Consider the following 25,479-nt stretch of genomic DNA (forward strand, 5'->3'; position numbering starts at 1 on the left):
TCACACTAGCACACACCCTTCAGCCCTCCCCCTTGTCACTCCCCCCTTTCCCCCGCCACTGCCCTAAGTCCCGGGAGCTGGCCCGGCCGCGAGCCTGCTGGAGTTAGTTATCTCGGAGTCCTCTTCACGGGAGAGCTCGGGTGCGTGTCCTGCGCAGCTGTCCTCCCGGCCCGAGACGCAACAAGAGAAGTGACCACATGGCCCGTCCGGGGGCTGCGGCAGCAGCGGCACCGGAGTCGGAGGCGCCGCGCATCGATCCGCTGACAGCTGAAATAATAGGCGGGCACACCCACTTAGCGGGCGCACCTCGGCAGGGGCCGCACTTCGCCGGGGCCCGGAGCGCGTCACTCAGCCCCCAGCCCGCCAGTCTCAGCGCGCAGCCTCGGCCTGGGGCTGGCTAGCCCAGGGCTCCCGGACAGGGAGGGCGAGGGATGGGGGGCGGGGTTCAAGACAAGGGGTGCCCCGGGCAGAGTGCAAGGTAAGCGGCCGGCCCCGAGACACCTGCGCCCTGCTCTGCACCTGCGGCCGGGCGGGCGGCGCCGCGCCCGGGATAGGGGGAGGGCTGGGGGCGGGGAGGAAGAAAGGGGAGGTGTAAAGAGAGGAGGGGGAGAAAGAGATGGGGGGGGAGGGTTGGGGGGGTAAGGTCGGCGTGCAAGGGAAGAGTACTGGGCGGGCGGGCAGGACCCAGAGCTGCAGGCGCCCTGATGTCTGGCCATGCTTGGGTGTCAGTAGGAAAAGAACAGAAATGGGGGTCTTGGAAAGGGAGGAGAGCAAGAAGCCGCTGGCTGGCCCCGGACTGGGGTGAGGTGGGGGAGTTGCTAAGGGCCCTCAGCTAACCTCTCGCTTGTGGTAGCCTCAGTCTGAGTATCCCAACCACCTTGGGCCCATGAGATGCTGAGGGCGCGGCGGGGACCCTACCCCCAAAGCTCGGTGCCACTCGGGCTCCAGACAGCTTGGAAAGTTTGTCTATAGGGGGCCCGAGACCGATTCAGTCCCACGCTTGGGGCTGGTACAGAAATGGGCCGACAAAGGTAGCAGCTGCATTTCGGAGATCTTCAGGTTTGGGGGGTCGGTGAATTGGGGAAGGGAGGGGAGAAGGCAGCAAAGGGTGGCGAGCAAGGGAAAGGAGAGAAGGTGGATGGAGTGGGCGGTGGAGATGGCAGGGTAGAGTGATCAGTGTCCGCTGCGCGTCAGGTTGGCCTTCCTGCTCCTTCACTGCTTCGCTCAGAGTCTCTTGTTACCCCTCCTCCCTTGGCCCTGTCCACCACGGCCCCAGACCACGGGCGGGTCGATGGCGGGAGAAATCACCGAATGTATTATTTATGTAGCACCGCAAACTGCCCCAGGCCGGCGGGGGAGGGAGACTGGTCGATGCGGGATGGGAAACGGAGACGCCACTGGAGCCAAGCCCGGTCGAGGGTGGTGGGAAGTGTGTTGGGGGAGGGGGAGGAGGGGGGAGAACTCAAGGTGCGGTGTGACTATGCTTGGAGGAGCGAGGTCTAGGGCTTTCGGAGTAGAGGGCGGGGTGCGGACTGGGCATTTGGCAGCCATGGTCAGACATAGTCAGGTCATTCTCTCTGGCCCTAAAATGGTGGGAGAGGCCACCCCTTCTCAAGTGTTGCGTAGGGGGATCGATGAGAGGACACCCAGGAACCAGGCCCTTACTGCGTTTGTAGTATGGTGTACACGGGAGGTGGGGAGCGACTGTAGGCCGGAGTGAGGTCTCTCTGCTTAGGAAACGAGGTTCCTCTCAAGACCATGGCTACCTTCCTGGGGCTCTTGGGTCCAGGTCCTGAGTCCTGTTAGGGCAAGTCAGGAGACGCCAGCAGAGCTAGGCAGGGGGAGCTGGAGGTCAAGCACATCCTCGTCTCTCTCTCATTATCTCTCTCCCCCTTTTCTTTCCTTAACTAGATTTCTCTATTTCTACCCTCTTCATATCTTTTCCTCCCGAGTTAGTTCTCTTCCCTCTTCCTCTCTATTCAGTCTATGTTCCCTCCAATCTCTTTTTTCTCCTGTTTAAATTACAAGTCAGCGAGCCTGTGTGCAGAAGGTAAAAAAGGCTCCTCTCCACTGCCCCCAACTCCAATCCTTCTTTCCCTTCCCTTCCCCCCCGCAACGCTTCGTGGCATTAAATGCTCTTAATGGACACGTTAATTAAACTGTAATTAATCATATTGTCCAGCCCAAGTTTGAACAATTACCCTAATCAAACAGAAGTTAATAACGGCCGGGGATGGCCCGAGGGCTCTGACTTCGGAGCCGCTGCCTCCGCGGGCCGCAGGAACCCACAGCACTGGCGGCCTGCTCCACACGCGCTGCAGAGCCTGCCACGTAATGTGTTATTAAGTGGAGTTTGTCCTTGGAAACAGATTTAGTGCTATAAATCTTCTCCCACCAACAGCTCCCAGGTCATCCCCCTCTTTATCTATTCTCCCTTTCTCTTAGGCTCCTCTTCCTTGCATAGTCTTTGCCTCTTTGAGCTCCCTCGTCCTTTTTCCTTCTTTCCACTTCTCTCCGTTCTCCTCTTCCCCCCTTGGGTGGGGGGAAAACTCACCTTCTTTCCCCTTTCCCTACCCTCTTCTATGTTTTCATTTCCTTTCTCTTTCCACTTCTTTTTCTTTTTCCTATTCTCCTCTCCCCCGCTCTCTTTTCTTATATCCTCTTCTTTTACTTCTCTCTCTCCCTTTCTGTTTTCTCTATCTCTTCCCTTCTCCTTGTTGATAGTCTCCTGTTCCTTTATTCTTTCCCTGCCTTGAATAGAGAGCTCTGGGATCAGACATTCTCCTTGGGAGGGGAGAAGGGAACCTTGGAGTGAGAAAAGAACTAGTAAAGTTCGGTACTCCCTGGGAGGCCAGGAGATGGCCTTAGGGTGTATCTGTTCTTTTGTTTGCTTTTTTTGTTTGTTTGTTTTACCCACTTTTCCCCCTCTTAAATTCATTCACTGAAAGACAGGAAACTTTCCCAAAGGACAGTAATTTTCAGCAAACCCAGTTCAGTTCCTCTCTCTGTCCTTCTGTGTCTGATTTTCAATTTCCTTTTAAACCTCTGTTTTTCTTTACATGTCCACTTCTTTCTTTTTGTCCCCCCCCCCTCTCTCTCTCTCCCTCCCTCCACCCGTTTCTTGTATCTCCATCTCTTATATTTCTATTTTAGTTATAAACCAGAGTTTCTTTCCGTCTCTCCATATCTTTTTTATTTCTCTGGGTTCACCTGTTCTTTTCCCTCATCTCTAGATAATTCTGTTTCAGTCGCTCTCCGATTTTGTCTCTCACTCTTTCAATTCTATCCCCTTCCTCCCCGCCCCTCTCTGGGACATAGTAACCCATTTTTGGTATCACTGTTGAATCCGTCCCCTAGCTCTGTTACGCACCCCCCCTGCTCTTCACTCCTCGCTCAGCCTGGGCTCCCCCACCCCATAATTACAATCCCAGTCGGTAATTATTCTTCGCCTTTTAATGATTTCTTTTAAAGACTTCAGAATCCCGCATCATTGTGACAACGACAGTGGAGTCAGGATAAGCCCGGGAGGCAGGAGAGAGGGGAGGGTCAGCCAGGCCTTGCCGAACCTCCCCTTGTGCCTCCTCCATCCCCAACGCAGCCCATCCTGCTGGGTATTAACTACATGCGCAATTACACTGTGTCTTAGCTGCGGTGCTATCACTGTACAAACATTATCTAACTTGTCTGGTCCAGTTTGGTGACTAGATTACACAGGAGTTGAGCCAGGATGGAAGAAATGCTTGTGACTGGGCCCCCTCTGTAGAGGGAGCTCTCTGCAGTCCAGGATCCGCCTGATGGGATCTCTGCATGAGTCAGACTGGCTCTAGACTCGAATATCCTGGGCTCGCTCAGAGAACCCTCGGCTGAATCTCTGGGTAGAAGAGGGGGCAGCAGAGCTGCACCGCCCAGGGCTGGGAGGCAACGTGGGGGCGGGATGGAGGCGGGGTGAGTTCAGGACCCAGCATAATCGGACAGTTCCAGCTTCTTTAGAGTTTCCGGTTCGATTTACCGAATCCCAAAAACAGGCTTCACTCCAGGGCCCTCAAAGTTTGGGAAGGGTAGTGACTTCTCTACTCCCAAGAGTTTTATCCAGAGAAAAGCTTCAGCAAGAATCATAGGCCAGGAAGGACGAGAGAAGATAGTTAATGTTTTGGAGGTGGGAACAAGACCTTAGGTCCTGGGGACACCGAAATCAAGGTCACGGCTCTATGCCAGGTTTTCTAATGTGGCGGCCTTATTTGATAATAAAAGGGGACAGCAGCGAGCGAGGGTCCTTTCTGTAGCGAAGAAACGGACAAGTCAGTTCTGATAGCCCCCTTTCCCCCACCTCACCAGATTGCCAGTCCTTGCTTTCTTGGCCCTGGACCGCAAAGAGAGAGGACTGCATTTAGGTTTTCCTCATTTGTCTCTAGGGCCAGGGCTCGGGGGACACAGAGCCCCAGTTCTGGTGGTAGTTCTGTCTCAGCGTTCGGCACTTCCAAGGTCCCTCTTTCCCGATGTTTCTAGTTATCCTCCCAGCTCGCCTCGGCCTCGGCACTTCTGCGGTTCCTTTCCTCAGTTCTCTGTTCACAGGGCTTGTTCTCTCTTTTTCATCGGGTCTTACTCCTCCTTCCACCTGGTCTTTGCTCCCTCTTATCCTTCCCATGGCCCCCGAACCTCTCCAGTTCGCTCGGCTTCCCTCAGGCGCCGCGTCCACACCATGCCTTACGTTTAGGTTGTCTGCGCCCCGGAATCTCCGCAGCCCGCGCCCCCACTTTTGGCTCGGATTTGGAGAGCTCGCCTCCTTCCGCAAACACATATCTTTTAACAGTTGAATTAACGGCAGTTTTCGTCAGTTAATTAGGTTTAATTTACATAATTAGTACAGTATAAAGAGTATTGGGGATAATCATGGGGTACGTATCGCTTACTGTGTAAACACGTATTCTGAATTAAAAATCAGATGTAATTAAGGCGTGTAGGCTCTGTTTAGGCAGGGTTTTAATTGTAATGAATTTCTAATTAACACTCAATGATTGCCAAATGCAAAGGGCTGTAAAATTTTCTTGTAGTTTTGCTAATTTATTGTTTACTTAATATCTGGATATTAATCCGCCGGCCTGGATAGACGGAAGTCTGGAGCTTGGGCAGCCTGGGCTGAGGCAAGGAGGAGGGAATGTCGGGGTTGGGAAGGAGGAGAGCCGCGATCTCCAGAGCTGCCACCTCTGCCCACGGGTGGTGCTGACTGCTTGGAAGGAAGCGGCCTAGAGTCGACTGGACCTTCATCTAAAACCAGAGGGTGGAGGTGTGAGAGTCTCGGGAGGGGCGGCTGATGCAGAGCTGCTGGGGTTAGGCGAGGAAAGTTTTTAGTTGTGGAACTCTCTCTCCCACTCCCATCCTGGACTGGGACCTGAATTTTGAGATTAGAGAAATCTCCTATGCCTGACTCTCCAACTCCAACCACCCAGACTCCCAAAATGCAAGGAAATGTCCAAGAGAGTCCACTGGACCTTGGAATTTGGATTTCCGTCATGGCCCCCAGTCCTGGAAAGGGATTCATCGTTCTTCACTTTATTCCCCTTTTTCTTATTTGATCCTTAGGGCCCAGGGAGGGTAGATAGTGAACTTGCTGTGGGAGCCAGTGCTCAAGAAGGAGATGGGGTGTGGAACAAGGTTTGAAGATGAGGTTTTATAGCAGTACAATTTGACATTCAGAGAAACATGCAAATGAGATGCAAAACAGCATTCAAATGAGCAGAGATTAATTTCAAGACTAAAGTTCAGGAAGGCTTCATACTAGAGGAATAAGGTAGCAGCTGGTGGAGGCCAGAAGTGGAGAGTTTTTGCAGAGATCTCCTTGACCAGGCTGAAGGCCCCTAGTAAAATGCATTTCTTTTTGGTGCTTCAGCTTGCTTATTTACTGCCAACAATACAACAAGGTCCAAAGATTGGTTCCTTCCTGAATTTCTCCACCTTCTTCCCCCCCCCCCCCCACCTTGTGGTTTGATGGTTCCTCATCAAGACTATTTGGCCCAGAACTGAGAGAAGGGGGTTGACCAAGGTGTTTGGTTGACTACCTAAGGAACAGCTCTGGGGAAAGCAGTTAGTCTAGAAAGCATGAAACTATGGTTGCTAAAGGGGAGGTTTGGGAATTCCCACAGGATTTCAGTTATCTCTCTTTTCTCTGACCCCAATTAGCCAAAGACCAAAGGACTCTGAATTTTTATAACCTTGGAGAGACAGCCCCCAGACCACAGCTGAAAGGGGGCAGGGGCCTGCAGAAAGTAGCCCAGATTACGTACATTCCCATCTTGGTTGAGAAGTTCTAATTCTCTAGGTCTTTACAGATTTTTAGAGGGCAACTTGTCCATGAAGCCTTCTTTCCACCCCCTCTCTCTCCCTCCCTCCCTTCCTCCTTTTCTTTCTTCCTCCCTCCCTCTTCCTTTCTCCCTTCTTTCTTTCCCCCCTCCTTTCTTTTTTTCCCCTCCTCCCTTCCCTCTTTCCCTTCCTCTCTTCCTATATTCTTATACAGTCTCTTGATTGGTCTCCCTGCCTCAAATGTCTCTCTACTCCAATCCAACCTAACACTGCTGCTGAAGTGATTTTCCTTAAGTGCAGGTCTAATAATTTCATTCCTCTAATCAATCTGTTTTTATTGACTCTAGAAAAAAAAATTTAAACTTCTCTGTTTGGTTCCTAAAATTCTTCACAACCTGATCCCAACCTATCCCTTCAACAACAATAAACATCATCCTTCCTATACTCTTCAGTCTGGCAAACTGACCTTCACTCTGTTCCTCATGCTTCTTCTCCCATTTCGATGTCTTTGCACTGGCTGTACTCCATGCCTCAAATGCTTTCCTTTCTTCAATTATTATTTTGTAGAATACCTCTTTTCCTTCAGGATGGAGTTCAAGTGCCTCCTTTTACATAAAGCCTTTTCTGATCCCCTAACTGCTAATGCTCTAGCTCCCAAACTACCTTGTACTTATTCGTATTTGAGATATATAGATATACATACACACATATGCATAGACATGTGCATATATGTAACATATATATGATGTAAATATTTATGTATCTTTGTTGTCTCACCCCATTAGAATGTTAACTCTTTGTGATGGGGATTGATATATTGTATTTGCTTCTCCAGTACCTGTAACATAGTAGGTATTTAATAAATCCCTGTTAATTGATTGATTGAATGCAGGCTCTGGCTTGTTGGGGTTTACAATCAAGTAGCAGAATTAAGATTTAGATACAAAACATTAAACAGCACCCCAAGGGGCAGCTAGGTGGCACAGCAAATAGAGCACCAGCCCTGGAGTCAGGACGACCTGAATTCAAATCTGGCCTTAGACACTTAACACTTTACTAGCCGTGTGACATTGAGCAAGTCGCTTAACCCCAATTGCCCTGCCATCCCCCTCCAAAAAGCAAAAAAAACAAAAACAAAAAACCCCAACAGTACCCCAAGTGTGTTAAATGCCACATGAATAGCACAGATACAGACCTCTAGGGCTTCAGAGGGAAGAGCTCTCACATCAGTCTAAGATGGTAAGAGAAGGATTGATGGAAGAGATGTGCCTTGAACTGGACCTTTCTAGAAGGGTAGATTTTGCCCAGGCAGTGAGGAAAATCCAGGCTCATATTGGTGGTAGTGGTGGCAGGGAGATGTACAGGCCTGCACTTGGGATTCACAAGTCCAACACAGGGGATGGAGAGAGATCAGCCTGATTAGCATGAAATTCCAAGGCTAGAAAAGGTGGAGCAGGATTATGGACTATGGCCTTGAGGATTCAGGACTTTACCTGGTGGATAATGGAGAGTCACTGGAGGGGGTGTGGAAAGATATAGCAACTAATAGAAAGTCAAGGAACCTGAAGGAAACCATCCCTGCTACAAACTGACTGTCTTCAGGAAGGTTTGGATTTTACCTTCTAGGAAGCCTAATATTTTAGCCATATTCTTTTTTTTTTTTTTGGAGGGGGAGGGCAGAGCAATTGGGATTAAGTGATTTGCCCAAGGTCACATGTCTAGTAAGTGTTAAGTGTCTGAGGCCACATTTGAACTCAGGTCCTCCTGACTCCAGGGCCCGTGCTCTATTCACTGCACCGTCTAACCGCCCCTAGCCATATTCTTATTTTGAAGTTTGAGTTGGGTGGGAACAGGGAGACAAAGATGGAAGAAGGAGTAATAGCAGTAAAAGGACAATTTGACAAGCTTTATGCCCTTTCAGGCAGGACAAAAGAAGATTTAAGGTATGCTTACTGTCTTAAGTTTTTCATTCCATGACCGTTAGGATCCTCCATCTCTCCCAGAACCTTCTGCTTTAAGCATGAGCTCATAACTAGCTTTTCTCCTTAGTTCAAAGATTGAGTTTTTCCAAAAGACCTGCTCTAACAATTTAGAGGGGGGAGGGACCTACTTTGATGTTGAGAAGATTCCTGAAGGATTTGACAGCAGAATCTGAGTTCTGATTGTCCAAAGGATTAGAAATCATAGGCTTAGAACTGGAAGGGCCCTCAGAGATGCTTTAGTTGAATTTCTTCAATTCACAAATGAGCAAAACAGAGGCTTTTGGAGGTTAAGTGACTTGTCCAAGGTAACACAGATAACAAGTGGCAGTTACAAGCCTATCACATTGAAAATGTATTGACTAATAAAAGACTTGCCTCCGAGGGCCTATCTAGCTAAGATATGAGACTTTTTTCCCCCTGCCACAGCTACTTCCAAAAGCTACCTACCAGGAAGTGAAGGAATCTCAGCCTGTGTTAGTGGAGGGAGATCTGTATATAAACCCAGATGTTTTGAAGTCTTTAAGTCACACAGGAAGAGAGAAGTGACATATCATGAAAATCTTGATTGAATATATCTAAAATTTAGCCATAGAAGATTGGCACAACTTCCAAGCAACATCATACTCCTATTTTCAAACTTTGTCTTAACTCAACCTGGGGAATTAGCATAGTGGATGAATAAAATTTAGACTTTGAACCCTTCCTCTCATACTTAATTAGCTATGTAAGCAAGTTATTTAGCCCCTCAGTCCCAGTTTCTCCATCTGTAAGATGGGGACAATAATACCTATAATACCCAGCTCACAGGGTTGCCCCAGGTGCCAAGCTGCAAAAGCACTTTATTAATTTATTGATATGTTGTGTTCTTACATCCTCTTCATTTCCCCTTCCCCAACCTGGAAACGGATTCCTTATAACAGATTTAAATAGGAAAAGGAAAAAAGACAAAAGCGGTTATCAATCAAGTTTGATGGTATATGCTGTGTTCCCTCTCCATAGTTCCCCTGCAAAGAAGAAGCTGAAGGTGCCCTCTCTTATCTCTTTCATTGGAACTTTACAGAATTATGTTTCCATTATTCTGTTGTTCTCCTTTCCATTCACATTGTTGTGATCATTGTGTATATTGTTCTCCTGGCTCTGCTTCCTTGACTTTCCTTTAGTTGATATATGCCTCTCTAAATTCTTCCTAATTGTTTCTTGCAGTACAGTCATATTCCATTACATGAACATACCACAATTTGTTCAACCATTCTCTAGTTGATGGACATCTACTTTGTTTCTAGTTCTTTGCTACTATGTAAAGATACCTAAATTAAGTATATATAATATAAGCAACTATAAAAAGTCAGTTCTATTTTACATTTTTGTTGACAGTTTTGTTTTTCCTTTGCCTTAATTTTCAAATATATAAGATATATAATTAATATAATATGATATATAAGATTAAATATATTAGATATCATTAATATAATATATAATTAATATACATAATTTATATTATTTTCAACTATACAAGAGCCATCTCTTATAATAAAGATGAGAGAGAGAGGAGAAAGAGAGAGGAGAGAGACAGAGAGAGACAGAGAGAAAGAGACAGAGAGAGAGAGAGAGACAGAGAGAGAGAGAGACAGAGAGAGACAGAGAGAGAGACTAACAAAATTAACCAGTGCACATTCAGGACTTTGCCAGCACATGAAGTGTTCCATGCCTCCATAGTCTATTATCACTTGACAAAAGGCAGGGAAATGCTAGTTATTATTTTCTCATCAATGACCTAGCTAGGACCTTGGTGCATGTTCATTTGGCCAAATCTTTGATGAAGTTGGGCTTCTTCATTTCACTTTTTATAGCATCTAGGCCTATTGGGCTTCCCTATGTGGCCAATGGCCTGGATCCCTTCATATGGCTCATTCCTTTTCTACCTCCTGCTAATACCCCAAATGGACTTCCTACTTTTCTATTTTTACCTGACACAAGGAGGGGGATGGTGGTGAAAAAGACTTTTTACTCCACTGGTAGAAGTCATTCCTGGGTCCAAAGTATACCTTTACTGACCTAGACTTATCAATTCTACTTCTTTGCTGTGTTCTCATATTGAAGACTCCTGGCTCAAATGTACCTAGGGAATGGTTGTTTATTTGTTTCAGTCATATCTGACTCTTCATGACTCCATTTGGTGTTTTCTAGGCTAAAGGTACTGGAGTGGTTTGCCATTTCCTTCTCCATCTCATTTGACAGATGAGGAAACTGAGGCAAACAGGGTTAATCCTCAGAAAGAGTTTTGGCCACAAAAGAAGAGGGTGGGCTGGATGTGTGATGAGTGAGGTATCACAAAGAGCTCAGTCATTGCTCTCCAATTAGCAAGGGAACTAGAGGAAGTCCCCCCACATTTTGGGTGGACCTTCTTTGGAGGGTTTTTGGGGCAGTGGAAAGCAGGTGTGATATGGAGTCAGGAGACCTGGATTCAAATCTCAGTTCTACAACTTATTACTTGTGATCTTGAACAAATTGCTTCATCTCTCTGGGCCTCAGCTTCCTTCTCAGTAAAATGAGGGTGTTGGATTGGAGGATCTCTAAAACCCAGTCCAATTCTGAATTGATTATCCAATGATTTACAGAACTTGGATGTAGGGGAGATGGATCAGTTATAACCGGCATGGCTGGAGAGAGTAGCCACAAAGAGGAGATCACAGATCTGATCATTTTATTGAAGTAACTAGAAAAATTTTAAAATAAAATACCAATATAGGCAATGTGTACACACAATTTGGAATGGGCCCTTTTTTTAACCATAAACTTGTCCAACATTCTGTTCATAAGCAAAATCAGACTAAAATAAACATCAAGCAATTTGCTGGGAAGGGGGAAGGAAAGGATAAATCTGGAAATAAGTGAGATATAAAAACAAAATATGTGAATACAAATTTTAATAATAAAAAATGAACTAAAAATGAACATTAAAGGGACCCTTGCAGGGGAAAAATAGTAACTCAGAACATTCTGATGTGGGGGGCAGGGCATGGAGGTGAGAATGGGGAGAAGTTCAGCCTCTTCTTAGTTATGGTGTATGTATGAGGAATCAAACAACTGTATTTATGTATCTCCATTTCAGGTTGATCAACCAATCAACAAGGCTTTATGAAGTGAGTCCTATATTCCTGACCTTGAGCTATGAGTTGGGCACTATACTGGGCGCTGGAGACAAAGAAAAAAAAAGTGAAAGTCACTGATCACCAGGAGCTTATACTTTGCCAAGAAAAGACACTCTACAAATAAAGGTGCATAAAAATTGATATGAGACCCACTTGACTTGATTGGGTATCTGCCCAATCATCCCTTCCTGGCTCCTTTCTGTTGTTCCCTTGTTTTACTCAAGACTTGGCCTAGACCAGTTATTCAGATTTCATACCCCCAAAATATGACTTCATTTGCCTCTCCCATGACCTGGCTGTTATGTGTGAAAGTCTGCTTTCCAGTTTGAGGGTCCTGATCATCTGTTCCTCTAAAGTAGTTTTCCTGACCTTTCCCCCAAGCTAGTGGGACTGAGGTTTATCTGGAAGCCTGGAACAAATGAGAGAACTCAACAAAAGGCTTAACATGATTCCAGCAATTAATTCCCTGGAGGGGGAGGGTTTCTGTAAATAACATAGTCTGCCAGAGGTTGAATTGTCTCATTCAAGAGCTCTAGGGTTGTCAAGGTGGATGTGTCCAAGTTTGGAGGTAATCTTGTGATGTGAAGAAGTTCTGCAGGTCCTGAGTGAAATTGACAGCAAGGGAAGTTTCTTCATCATAGAAGATGGCCACAACAGGAGGAGACCAAGCCCCAGCCTGGCTTGACAGATACGGACTTTGAGTGAGATGGTGAGGAAATGAAACACAAAATGTCTAGTCAGCAGTCCTGCAAATTGCTTTATGTTCTGACAGAGTTTAAATATCAGCCTCTCAGCAGATTGTAAGCAGTTATAAATTGTTATCAAAGCCTATTTGAAGTCATTTTGACAATTCACATTATGGGTCTTTCATGTTTAGCATTTCTGCTATATGATGGAATAAAACGCCTGTCCCATACCTACTTCACATTGTAGATTGAGTCCATTTTTTACTCCCTCCTTGGGGAGACCCAGAAAGGAGACCTAAACATAAGCTTTGAATAATTTGTAGCCAGCACACTAAGGTGGGAGTTTAATAAGCCAGTGAATGTGAGCGTTCAGAGCTGACCTCCCTCTGTTACTAGAGTCTGGGTGCCATCAGAACTGAGCTAGACCAGGCTGCATCCCTGGGACTAGTGCAAAAGAGGCCCATAAGGAGTAGAAAAGGGGGTACAGGGCCCTAGCCCCTTAGGCCCAGCAATGGTTCCTTTAGTATTACAATAGCATTAAAGCTCTCCGACTCTCTCACTGCCTACTGAATGAAATCTCTGGAATTCTGGAGCTTATACATTGCCAGCTTTTTTTTTTCTTCTCTTCTTTCCCCAATACTGAAAGAAATGAAGTTAAATGGAAAACTTGAAGACATCTTTGCTCTGGGCTATGTTCTCATTTAATGCAAGCATTTAGTCTCTTAAGATGAAGGAATATTAGTCACGTAAAGGGACTGAATGGAGATCAGCTAAAGGGAGGGGGTGTGAGTGTGTGTGCTAGAGGTGGGGGAAGGGAAAGCAGGTGGGGAGAGGAGTTGGGGAAGACTAGACTTGGGAATCTTTTTCTAGAAGGAGTCAAATTAAGCAATTAGTTGCTCATATTTATTTATTTTTTTAGTGTATAATTTTAAGGGATTGAGTGTTGTGTTGAGGATATAAAAAAAGGTCTGGGTTTACCCCCTGCCTTTTTTATGTGCTGGCTATGTGACCATGGGTGAGTCACAACCTCTCATTCCTATTTCCCCCAGGGAACTCTCTCTTTTAAAGGTTTTTTTTCTTAATTCTGACTTGAAACATCACAGAAAATAGGCATATTTTTATCCATAGTATAGCAGAAAAAGAAGATTATATGTGAAACTGAGGGTCTCATGTATATAGTCTGCTTTTCTTTTAAAATATATAATTAATTTGACATGTAACTTTCCAAGCTGTTTGCGATTCCACCTGTGCCTTTAAAAAGATGCCTCAATGCCACTTTTTTCTCTTATTACTATCCTTTTTGGTAACCTTTTCTGTGCACCTTAGCCCTCAAATTGGAAAGAAAAAAAACCCCAAATCTTTGTAACAAATATGCATAATCAAGCAAAACAAATTCCTATATTTGCCATATCTGAAAATACAGTATGCTTTATTCTGCATCTTACACCATCACCTCTTTGTCTGGAGGCGTGTAGCATTCCCCACTGGAATCATGGTCATTGGTCATTGCTTTGATCAGAGTTCTTAAGTCTTTCAAAGTTGTTTTTTCCTATAATGTTGTTATTGTATAAATTGTTCCCCCTAAGGAACTTTCTGTGTTGCAAGGCAAGTGCTGATCTGCATTGTCAGAGGAAATTTCTTTTCTGGGAGTTCCTTGTACTGGTGAAATCAGTAATTAAACATTTATGAAGCTCCTACTGTGTGCTAGGTACCAAGTAAAGACAGTCCCTGTTCTCAAGGAGTTCAAAGTCTAATGGGGGAGATGACACGAAAGTAAGTATGTACAAACAAGCTGTGCCCAGAGTAAATCAAAGAGAATCAATTGAATTAAGAGGGAATGAGAAAAGACTGTGTGGAAGGTGGGGGAGTGGGAACTGGAGGAAGTCAGAGAAGCCAGGGGGTAGAAATGGGGAGGGAGAATGGGGGAGAGTCAGAGAAAACACTGGGAACTGAATGGAGAATGATGTTTGAGGAAAACGAGGAGACCAGGATCCCTGGAGGGGGAATCCTGAGGTATAACAAGACTAGAAAGGTCATGGTGCAACAGCATTGACAAAGGGCTTTGAACACCAAACAGAGGATTTTATATATTTGATTCTGGAGGTGAGAGGGAGCCACCAGAGTTTATTGAGTTGGGGAGAGGGTAACACATGCTTTAGAAAGGTCACTTTTGATGTAGGTCAGGTCTAAACACAAAGCTCTTTCCCTACAACAACTCTAAGAACCTGGTATCACAAGTGTTATTAGCCCCAGTTTATAAGGCAGGAAATTGAGGCTCAGAGGGGTTAACCAGCTTCTACATTCACTACATTCTCTAAAGATCAGTGTTTTCCAATTTAGGTCTTTTTTGACTACAAAACTTGGTGCTTTTTCTTCTGCCCTCCCTCCCTCCACCCACAATGAAGGAAAAGACCAACACACACACACACACACACACACACACACACACACACACATATCTTCCAGCTCTGAGAAGGAACTGGTTAAATTTATTTGTGTTGGTTTATAGAAAGAGCTTTGGATTTGGGATCAGAGGGCCTAGAATTGAAACCTGGCATTTCTGCTTATTATTGTTGGGAAGGACTGTCCCAGACATGTAGCAAGGGGGTGTTGCTGTGTGGCTCAAATCAGACAGACATCTCTAGCTTCTTCTTCTCCAAGGGAGACTTTGTTACCTGCTAGGAAGGGAGCCGGAGGTTTGGGCCAGAATGAACAGAGTGCTGGGCTTGGAGTCAGGAAAACCTGAGTTCAAATTCAGCCTGACACCTACTTAGCTGTATGCAAGTTGCTCAAAGTGGTTGCCTTAATCTGCTGTAGAAGGAAATAGCAGACCACTCTAGTATCTTTGCCAAGAAAACCCTCTAGATAATATGGTCCACAGGGTCTTCGATAGTCAGACACAACTCAACAACAACAAGGTACTGGGGATAAAAAGGTTAAAAAAACAACCCCCAAACCAAAACTTCCCAGCCCCTGACCTCAAGGAGCTTACATTCTATACCAGGTGATTTTGCTGGTACAAGGAACTCCCGAGAAGAAATTTCCTCTGCCAATGCAGATCAGCACTTGCCTTGCAGCATAAAAGGTCCCTAAGAGGAATAATTTGTACAATAACAACATTATAGGGGAAAACAACCTTGAAAGACTTAAGAACTCTAATCAAAGCAATGACCATGATTCCAGAGGGGAATGCTACACACCTCCAGACAAAGAGGTAATGGGTGTAAGACGCAGAATAAGGCATACATTTTCAGATATGGCAATTATAACTGTAGCCACAGTTGAGGACCTGGAGGGCCACATGTGCTCTCATGGCCACAGATTCCCACCCCTGGGGAATTCTCCCTTGATTTCTTCTTCTCTCTTTATTCCTCTCCCATTCCCTCTCCTCTTCTCCAGTAAGCAAATCCCTATGCTTTGCCTGACTTTTTTTTTTTTAACTAAGTCTGAGGATGCTGAGACTTTTTATCCATTGCAAGCTAATGCAAACTGTTAGAGAGATAAATAAATGAAAGAGCTGCCTATAGACTGTTTGGCTCAAAGGAGAGAAATTTGTCTCACTTTAGAAGAAGGACCTGGAGGGATCAGCCCCATCGACTCATTCATTGTGCTGTTATCTGCCAGAGAGGCAGTGACACAAGAGCAATTAAGACAAACTTTAGTCTATAAGTTCATGCCTGTGATGCCGAGGCTTCAGAACAAGACAAATGATACCTCTAAGGGACCAAACCAAGTCTTTTCCAGACTCCATCCAAAGTCACAGCTAATATTTTCAATTGCTCAGCAGAAAATTCCTCACGTGATCGTGGGACTGCTGGATCCTCCATACATTATAATCTACTTCCATTGGCTAAGTGACATTCTTGCTCTCACTGGAAGCAGCCCAGTGCCTGAGATTATGGTGGCGGCGGTGGTAGTGATGATGCTGACTACGATGACAATGAGGAAGAGGACAATGATGAAGATAATGAGGATGATGATGGCTGACATTTTTATGGGGGCAACTAGATGGCTCAGTGGGTAGAGCACTAGACCTGGAATTGGAAAAACCTGAGTTCAAATCCCAAATCTGACCTCAGATACTTACTAACTAGGTGACCCTGGGCAAATCACTTACCCTCTATTTGACTTAATCCACTGGAGAAGGAAAAGGCAAACCACTTCAATATTTGTCAAGAAAATCCCACAGCAGGGGCAGCCAGGTGGTGCAGTGAAAAGAGCAGGAGGACCTGAGTTCAAATCTGGCCTCAGACACTTAACACTTACTAGCTGTGTGACCTTGGGCAAGTCACTTAACCCCAATAGCCCTGCCTTCCCCCCCTCCAAAAAAGGACAGTATTATCCATTGGGTTATAAAGAGTCAGACACAACTGACCAACTGGACAACCATAAAACATTTATATAGTGCTTACTATGTGTCAAACATTGTACTAAGCATTTTACAATTATCTCATTTGAGCCTCACAACAACCCTGGGAAGTAGGTGCTAATATGATCCCCATTTTACATATGAGGAAACTGAGGCAAATGGAGGTTACAAACTTGTCCAGGGTCACACAGTTAGTAAATTGATGAAGTAAAATTTGAAGTCAAGTCTTCCTGACCTTAGTCCCAGAACTCTAACCATTATACAACTTAGCTGCCCAGATAGTTCACTAGGCTTGCAATATTTTTTTAAAAATAAAATTTAAAAAATAAGATTATTAATTTTCCATGTATTTGTAATATGTTCCTCCCAATGACCCCTCTAATTGAGGGGGGAATAGGCCTGAAACATAAATGCTCATCATTTTTTTTTTGCCCTTTTTTTAGATGGCAATTGGGATTAAGTGACCTTCCTTCCTTCCTTCCTTCCTTCCTTCCTTCCTTCCTTCCTTCTTTGTTCTTTCCTTCCTTCCTTTTCTTTCTTTTTCCTTCTTTTCTTGTTCTTCCTATCTATCTGTCTGTCTCTCTATCTATCTATACACACACACATACACACACACTGAAGGGATGACACTCTAACAGCTGAATTTCCTGCAAGCAAAAGGTAGGGTGGGGAAACATCTGGGTGGAGGGACATTGCCATTTCCCATGTGACCTTGACCCTGAAATCAAATAGCATCACTTAGGTAACATATTCGGCTAAGATGTAAGGTCAGCCTTGAGTACAAGTGGGGTGAATATACCCTTATAAGGACCATTAGCTTCCATGGAACATATTCTCATTTGGGTCAGGCTTTGGGTCACATTGTCCCAGGTGAGGAGTCATTTTGGTGAAGGAAAGAGGTTATTTTGCTGAATGTACAATCCAGTTCTCATTCCTGAGGATAGGTGGGTGGGAGAACAAGGGAAAGAAGGAAGGACACAGACATTCATTAAGGGCCTGCTCTGAGTCAGGCATTGTGCTAAGCAACTTAACAAATATTAACTCGTTTGAATATTGCAACAGCCTTGGGATGCAGGTGCTGTTATTATTCCCATTTTACAGATGAAACTATGCAAAGGAAAGTTAAGTGATTGTCCAGTAAGTGTCTGAGGGCAGATTTGAATTCAGGTCTTCCTGTCTTCGGATCCATCACTCTATCTGCTTTGCCCCCTGGTTGTCTCAAGGGGAGCCACTTCCCATTCCTTCGATTCTGGATTATTATTCACTATAGGCACACATATTCTTTCTTCTAAACTGTCTTGTCTACTTGCACCCACCCAAATGAATCCCAGTGTTTAATCCACACGGCATGCTGGAATGGGCATTGATGAGAACTGAACTCAGGAGATCTGGTTCTGATTCTGGCTCTGACGCTTAATAACTGTGTGGCCATTGGCAAGTCACCTGACTCCTCTAAACCTCAATGTTCTCATCTGTAAAGCGGAAGAACAATGGTTCTATGCCCTATCCCATAGCATTGTTTTGAGGAATGTCCTTTGTAAATCCTAGTCTGTTCTAGAGGATCTTGGTCTTAGACCTGGAAGAGATCTTAGTATTTTCCTAGTACCATTCCCTTATTTTATAGATGAGGAAACTGAGGTCCCAAGTTATTAGGTGTCTTGCCCAAGGTGACACAGCTTATAGGTTTCAAAGCTGGAATTCAAATTCAGGTCATTCAGCTTCAATTCTTTCACCCTTTAGGTAGCAGAACCTTCCCACAGAAAGGACAGATCCCTGAGTTATGGTAAATGTGCCAGTAGAATGCAATCTCCTCGAGGGCAAGTATGATTTCACCTTTGTCTTTGTATCCCCAGTCTTGAACAGTGCACAGAACATAGTATGTGTTTAAAAATGCTTGCTGAATTGAAGGGTATAGGGAAGGAATTCTTAATCTTTTTTTTTTCCTGTCACTGATGTCTTTGGCAATCTGGTGAAGCCTACTGATCCTTTCTCAAAATATTTTTTTTAAGTAATTGGGGTTAAGTAACTTGCTCAAGGTTACATGACCAGTTATTTTGTGTAGGTGTTAAGTATTTGAGGAACTGAACCCAGGTCTCCCAACTCTGGGGCCGGTGCTCTTACTCACTGTGCCACCTGGCCACCTCTCTCAAAATATTTTAAATGAATTTAATTTTTTTAAAAACAGAATTACAAAGCAAAACAATATGTTTAAACATTTATCAAAAATTTTTTTATAACTTTATGGAACCCAAGTTAAGAATTTATGGGCCTCAGGGGAAGCTAGGTGGCGCAGTGAAGAGAGCACCAGCTCTGGAGTCAGGAGGTCCTGAGTTCAAATCCAGCCTCAGACACTTAACACTTTCTAGCTGTGTGACCTTGGGCAAGTCACTTAACCACAATTGCCCTGCCTTTCCCCTCCAAAAAGAGAAAAAAAGAATTTATGGGCCAAGTGACAGCTAGGTCGTGCCATGGGTAGAATACTGGCCTTAGAATCAGGAGGACCTAAGTTAAAATATGGCCTGAAACTTACTAGCTGTGTGACCCTGGGCGAGTCACTTAACCCTGATTGCTTCCCCCAACCCCCCCCCCCAAAAAAAAAAATCTATGGGCCAAAATGTTGTCCTTAGGGAATCAAGTAGAGATTTCTTAGTCACCTCTACTTTTGATAAGTAGAGCTATTTAAAGACGAAGGAAAGGCTAATATTTGCCCTTTGAGCAGCGTTCTTTCTCAATGATCTCCAAGCACTTCTGTATGTGATAACCTCCATTTAACAGATGGGGATACTGAGGGATTGAACTTCGAAGTACAACTGGCAAGCTGAAAAGGAGGGAAGGGAAACTGAGGCCCAACAGTAGAGAGGGAGGGATGGTGGATGCTGAAATCTGTTCTGATTCTCAAGGAAGGTCAGATCAGGAAACATTTGGGGAAGCCCAAGGGTCTGGTGAAAAAAAACATCACTCTTGTTTGTGCTGAGACCCTCAGAGTTTTAGTTGTCTCAGGTATTGTTTTCAGTTAGTCCTGCCTTGTAGGCCCTCCTAAGGCTGTTTCCCCAGCAAAGGTTGATGCCATCAGGCCACTATAGGACTTGACTATGCTTGAGTCCTCTCGCTTCTGTCACTGTTTGCTTGTTGTTGCTGTTGTTTGTCCTTCCTTCTGGAAGAGGACCATGGCACCAGAGAGGTGGTGCTATGACTTGCAAGTGAATTGGATTTAAGTGAGGCAGGGCTGGGCAGAGTCACCAGCCTCACTTTCTCCTCTGGAGCCATCTGGGTCCAGTGGCCAGATGTAGATCAGGATGACTGGAGATGGCCCCCTTGCTTAGGAAATAGCTTGTCCAGCCTGAGTCAAGGCCTCCTTGAATCTCTTAACTATCACAGAAGGCTCAAGAACTCTTTGGAGGCTGCATGGAATAGAGGAAGGCAACCAAGTGGAAGAAAATATTCTTGAGTAACAACCTTCATTATTAATTGACCTTTTTAAAGGATGGGCTTAGCAATGGACTGTATGTCTACCATCCAAAGATCTGCCTTGCTAAGCTAGGAGAGACTTCCTCACCAGAAGTGTGTGTGTGGGGGAGGAGGAGGGAGTAGTGAATAAGTTTTTACAGTGACAGCTACTCATTTAGACCATCTTCTAAGTTGAAAAGGGACTTTAGCAGAAGAAGTTCCTACAAGGATTAAATAGCAGATCCTTGAAATATTAGGGAAAAGCATCCACAAGAATGCTTGTAACTAGTCAACCCTTTTCCCCCCAACAAAACACACACCCATACACACAGCCACTGTACCTTTTAGTTCTTCCTGGATTGCTTAATTCTACTTTGATGGGAAAATCTGAGAAAAAGCACAAGTCAAATTTGGAACTGGGTCTAGAACTATGATTTCATTGGTAGAAGAAAACTTGTGCCAAAGCAGGTGGATACTTGCTCAGCAATTTCTACTCGTAGGGAGCTTTGTGGGTAAAACTGAGGAGTATGAGAAGGGTAAAATATAGTGGGATTCTCACCTCCCTGTTCTTGGATGCTATGTCTCTCTTAATGCAGCCTGAGATCACATTAGTTTTTCAGACTGCCACTATCACCCTGAGGACTCATTTTGAGCTTGCAGTCTCCTAAGACCCCTAGATCATTTACAAAACAATGGTTGCCTCTCCATCCCTTCCCCATCTCATACTTATGAGGTTGGGGTTTTTTTGTACCCAAACACAAGACTTTGCATTTTCCCCCAATGAATTTCATCTCATTCGATTTGGCTCAAATGTTCAGCCCATCAAGACCCTTTTGGATCCTAAATCTCTCATTCACTGTGTTAACTGTCCCTCCCAGCTTTGGGTCATCTGCAAATGTGAGGAACATGCTATCTATATCTTCATTTGTCATGGATAAAAATGTTAAATAGCACAGGGCTAAATGTAGATCCCTGGGGTATTCCGCTGGACACCTCCTGTCACATTGGTATTGAATCATTAACAACTACTCGAGTCCAGTGATCCAACCAGTTCTGAATTCATTGATTTCACATCTCTCCTCCTTTTACAGGAGAATGATATGCTATACATTATCAATAGCTCTGCTAAAATCTAGGTAAACTATGTCCACAGTATTCCCCTTAGTTACTAGTTTAGTAATCCTGTCAAAATAGGAAATAAGGGCAGTCTGTCGTGACCTGCTCTTTTAAAAAAATTTCATTTTCTGTTATTCTGTATTTGACAGATGTAATAAAATATGGCATTTCCATAGACATTGAGAAGAGAATGAGGATTGCATGTGTAACCATGATTCTCTATTATACACAGCTTACATTTTTATACAGACTATAATAAATTGAACATATTACTTTCAAAGCTATCCTGTATGTTTGTTTCTTTCTGAACCTCCTTTGTTTTCTTTGGTGCTTTAAAAATGTTATAATTATCCTCTTTCTTTTCTTTATTTTTTAGGGAGGACACACAGTATCCCTGTAACTTCTGCTCCCTCCAAAATCCTCCGCCCAAATTAAAAAAAAAATAAAACAACCCTTTTTGGTATCAAATAGGCATAATCAAGTAAAAAAAAAATCCACATATTGGCAATGTTTGAAAATGTATATCCTAGTCTGTCCCTTGAGTCCCTCCCCTCTCTGTCAGCTGATAGGGTGATATGCTTCATCATTGGTGGCAGGACCTGTTCAAAATGAAATCATTCTAGCTAGCTCTTTGTAATCACTGTTTCTCTTTCTAGATGTTTGCTAATCATCTCTTTTTTTATTCCAGGATATCCCTAGGAATCTAAGTCAAGTTCACTGGTCTCTAGTTTGTAGACTATTTTCTTATGTTTTGAAAATCAAGACATTTGTCATTCTCCAATCTCGTGGTGCCTCTTTCCTAGTTTCCATGATGCTCCAAATCTTCCTGACAATTTTCAGTAATCATATCTGTTGCCTTTTTCGGGACCTGAGGATGTAGTTCTCTTGGACCAATTGACTTGATTTTATCAAGGGCAGCTGGGGCTCTTAGTATCTCTTTACTTATCTGGGGTATCAACTTCCAGTCATTCCTCCCCCCCCCCCCAATCATTCCTAATATAAAAAGAAAACAGAAATAAAGAACTGAAGCAGTTTTGCCATCTCTGTTTTGTCTTATTATTGTCTCATCCACCCCAGATAAAAGTGCTAGTTGCTTTTTGGTTTTTTGGTGGGGGGTGTTCCTCCTTTTCCTCCCAATATAGCTAAACAAACAAAGCCAGCCTTTTTGTTGTCTTCAGTTTCTCTCACTGCCTTGGCTTACTCTGTGCTTCCCCACTCCTGACGCTAGTTTGACAGGTCTGTGCTAAACTCTTACAGTCTTCCTCTGTAGCCTGGCCCATTTTTCCATCTTTTGTACATTTCTTTTTTAAGCTCCAAATTGTTTGGTGAATTCCTTGTGCATCTATACCTATATCTTCAGACAAATCACAGCAGTTTTTTCCCCCTCCCCATTGGAATGGTTTCCATTTTTGTGTCTTCAGAATTTCATCCTTGAACATATCACATCCTTCCTGGACTGTCTTTCCTGAAGCATGAAACCAAACCTTCTTAACCTTATGAAATCGCATCAGATCTCAGTGTGCTAGAGACTCAATTCGTCTCCTTGCATTAGGAATTCAAGCCCCTCTTTGGGGCATTTATATCTATAAATTTCAAACCACTGATTTTTTTTCCTTCTGGCTCTTTCCTAGGATTTTATCTTATATGAATTTTTGGGTATCTTAGCTGCTGTTCCTTCTTCTTTGTGGCCATCCTTTAGATCAGGCGTTCTTAAGCTTTCTTGGTTCATGGACTCCTTTGGCAATCTGGTAAAGCCTATGGATCCCTTCTCAGAATGCTGTTAAATATTTGTATATAAATCTTTACATTGTATATTGTTGTTCAGTCATGTCAGACGTTATGACAGTATGGTCCATGGGGTTTTCTTGGTATGTATGTAAGTATACATATGTATATATATATGCATATATGTGTGTATATGTATATATATATACATACACATAAGTTTTATTAATTGAAATGCTGATACTGAATACAGCTGTATGGTTTAGTAGGAAGAACAATAGATCAAAGTCAGAAAGTTCTAGGCAGGGCTTTGCTAATTACCTTTGCAAACTAACTCTTTCGACTTTGGGCAAATCTCTTAACTTCTCCCAGGCTCTCTTTTCTCATCTGCCAAATGCTGGGGTAGACAAAGGTAATATCTATACCTCAACCAATCTATCCAACTGCACCCAGACCAAGCTTTGCCTCCCATTTGGTCATCCACCAGGACTCCAACCCCTCTTCCCTGTCCATCTCAACCCCTCCACCCCCACCCTGTTTCAGTTCAGGAAGTTGAATTTACTCTTCTGAATGCTCAGAATCATCAAATCAATACTATCATTGCAAATGGAAAAATGGCAACTGGAAATGGCAATCTATTGCCCGATGGCTCTACCCACAGTCTCTCTGGATGCTTAGACTAAAGCTCCCTTCTATGTCTACCATGACCCTAGGTGTGTTGCATACCCTGAATAGAATGTAACCTTTAGGAGGGCAAGAATGGTCTCACTTTTGTGTGAGTATATGAAGTACCTAATGTGCTTGGCACATATTAAATGCTTAATAGTTGCCTGTGGATTTGATTGATTGATCTAAAGTCCTTTTCAGCCCTGTCCAGTTCTAAGTTTTCTCATATGCCCAGACTCATTCATGCTTGGGATAGAAGACACAAAACAAAATTTAAATGAGGTGGTTATATAGTTGTAATGTTTTTATTGTTATTATATGATACACTGAAGCTTTCCTCTCTCTGGGAGTTCCAATCCCTCCCCCTCCCCCCACTCCTTTCCCATTTAAAAAAATACAACAAAGCCAAGAAATATCAGAAAAGGTCATAAAGGAAACGGGAGTATCCAGGCTCCCTGGGCCCATCACTTTGTTATTCACGTGATAGCAAAAGACTCAGGTTCAGTAACTTCATAGGGCTGAAACGGACACATTCAGCAGCCCAAATGGGTGACATCTGGCTGTGCTGTGTCCTGGGGACCCAGGTCCCTAAAGGTTAGTCAGTGAGACAGCATAGAAGGCAACAGGGAATTCTGATGAATTCCCTCTGACTTGGAAGGTGCAGACACACACCAAGGCTCTTCTGGTGCTTGGAAACAACGCTATGTAGTGAACACAATGACAATACAATAGGTTGCAGGTTTCTTTTTTTAAAAACCATTGGCAGGATTTCCTTTCTGTGGCTGCTTTCTGGATATCCCTGTTCACTGAGGTCCCTGCTGGGTCCTTCTCTCCTCCAGCATCCTGCACACCCACATGGAGACCACTTCAGCATTCCCATCATTGTACTGCATGATAAATGGGTGGCCCTAAAGGTAGGAACAGAAGTAGATTTATTAGTAATAATATTCATCCTAATAAAAACTCCATGAAAGTTCCACTCAAACATTATGTAGGAGGGAGCCCAAGCTCTGGCCTGGCTCAATAAAGGGTAGAAAAGTCCTGTGATGTCCATGGAGTATGTCCTGTGATAGATGACCTTATAACCACCATGGTAAAGAAAGTGCTTTGCAAAACTTAAACATGGGGGAAAAACTGGTTTTATAGTCAGAGAACCTGAGTATTTTGTTGTCTGAGAATAAGACTCATTTTCAGAGAGTCTCCAGGGAGCTGGTGAGGGGTTCTGTTGCCACATGAACTGATGAAACAATCCTGCTAATAATCAATCAACTGAGTCACAAATGTATGGATGGAAGGAGCACCCACAGTGATGAAATCAGCTAACAAAGATCTCAGCTGGGATCTGAGCCCACATCTCCTGATTCCATCTTGTTTAAATGCATGATCTCCTTCATTTGATCCTGGGTAAATACTGCCTGGTCCTGTCAGTTCTCTTTAGATATGAGTATCTGTCCTGTTTCCCCTAGCAGATTGCAAGCTTCCTGAGGGCAGGGATTGTGTCTAATACTGCTTTAACCCCCACAGTGATTCCTATGCCTAGTGAAATGCATACAGCAGGACCCAATAAATACATAAAAATGTTTTTTTATTGAGATCCTGTTTTTATATCAGCATTATTTTCTAATATATTCCCTCTGCTTCACTGACTCATATCTTAGAATAAAAAAAAAAGAAAGAAAAAATGCAGTTCAGCAAAACTAACCAAGCCATCAATTGAATTGGTCAGTATATGTAAAATCACAACCACAGTCCCCCACTTCTGCAAAAGAAGAAGAAAAGTTGTTTCTTCTCCCTGACCAAGGTGACACAACACATATTTAATGACTAGAACCCACGCCTCCTGAATGTCATCTGGTCACACAATTCATGTCAGTTCCTTCAGCCCTCCCCTCTTCCATTAAAGCCTTCCTAAGAATAAATCAGAATCTGGTTAGCTCACTTTCTTTGGAAGTGTTTCTGGAACAAATGCAAACACATTATGGGAAAGACCATATTGATGTGTTTGTTTCCATTTCCAGAGAGTAGTTACTAGAGCTTGT

At 43.9% G+C, this 25,479-nt stretch overlaps 1 protein-coding gene and 1 long non-coding RNA gene across 2 annotated transcripts in view; one reads left to right on the forward strand and one right to left on the reverse strand.

Annotated features, from left to right (window-relative positions):
* Positions 1-111: 111 nt before the first annotated feature.
* LOC138169093 (uncharacterized) lies at positions 112-12,356 on the forward strand. Its single transcript, XR_011170265.1, has 2 exons — positions 112-478; positions 11,392-12,356. It is a non-coding gene; the product is annotated as an uncharacterized lncRNA (long non-coding RNA).
* An 11,362-nt stretch (positions 12,357-23,718) lies between these two features.
* Positions 23,719-25,479, reverse strand: part of MAP2K5 (mitogen-activated protein kinase kinase 5) — a 292,027-nt gene continuing 290,266 nt past the window's right edge. The window contains exon 21 of the mRNA XM_069097384.1: positions 23,719-24,348. Within this exon, the coding sequence (XP_068953485.1) occupies positions 24,244-24,348 (105 nt within the window). The 3' untranslated portion in view covers positions 23,719-24,243. The remainder of the gene's footprint in view (positions 24,349-25,479) is intronic.

Source organism: Petaurus breviceps, unplaced genomic scaffold, assembly GCF_028583685.1.
Source record: "Petaurus breviceps papuanus isolate PSGF00001 unplaced genomic scaffold, PetGlider_PUasm1.0 37, whole genome shotgun sequence".
Taxonomy (NCBI): domain Eukaryota; kingdom Metazoa; phylum Chordata; class Mammalia; order Diprotodontia; family Petauridae; genus Petaurus; species Petaurus breviceps.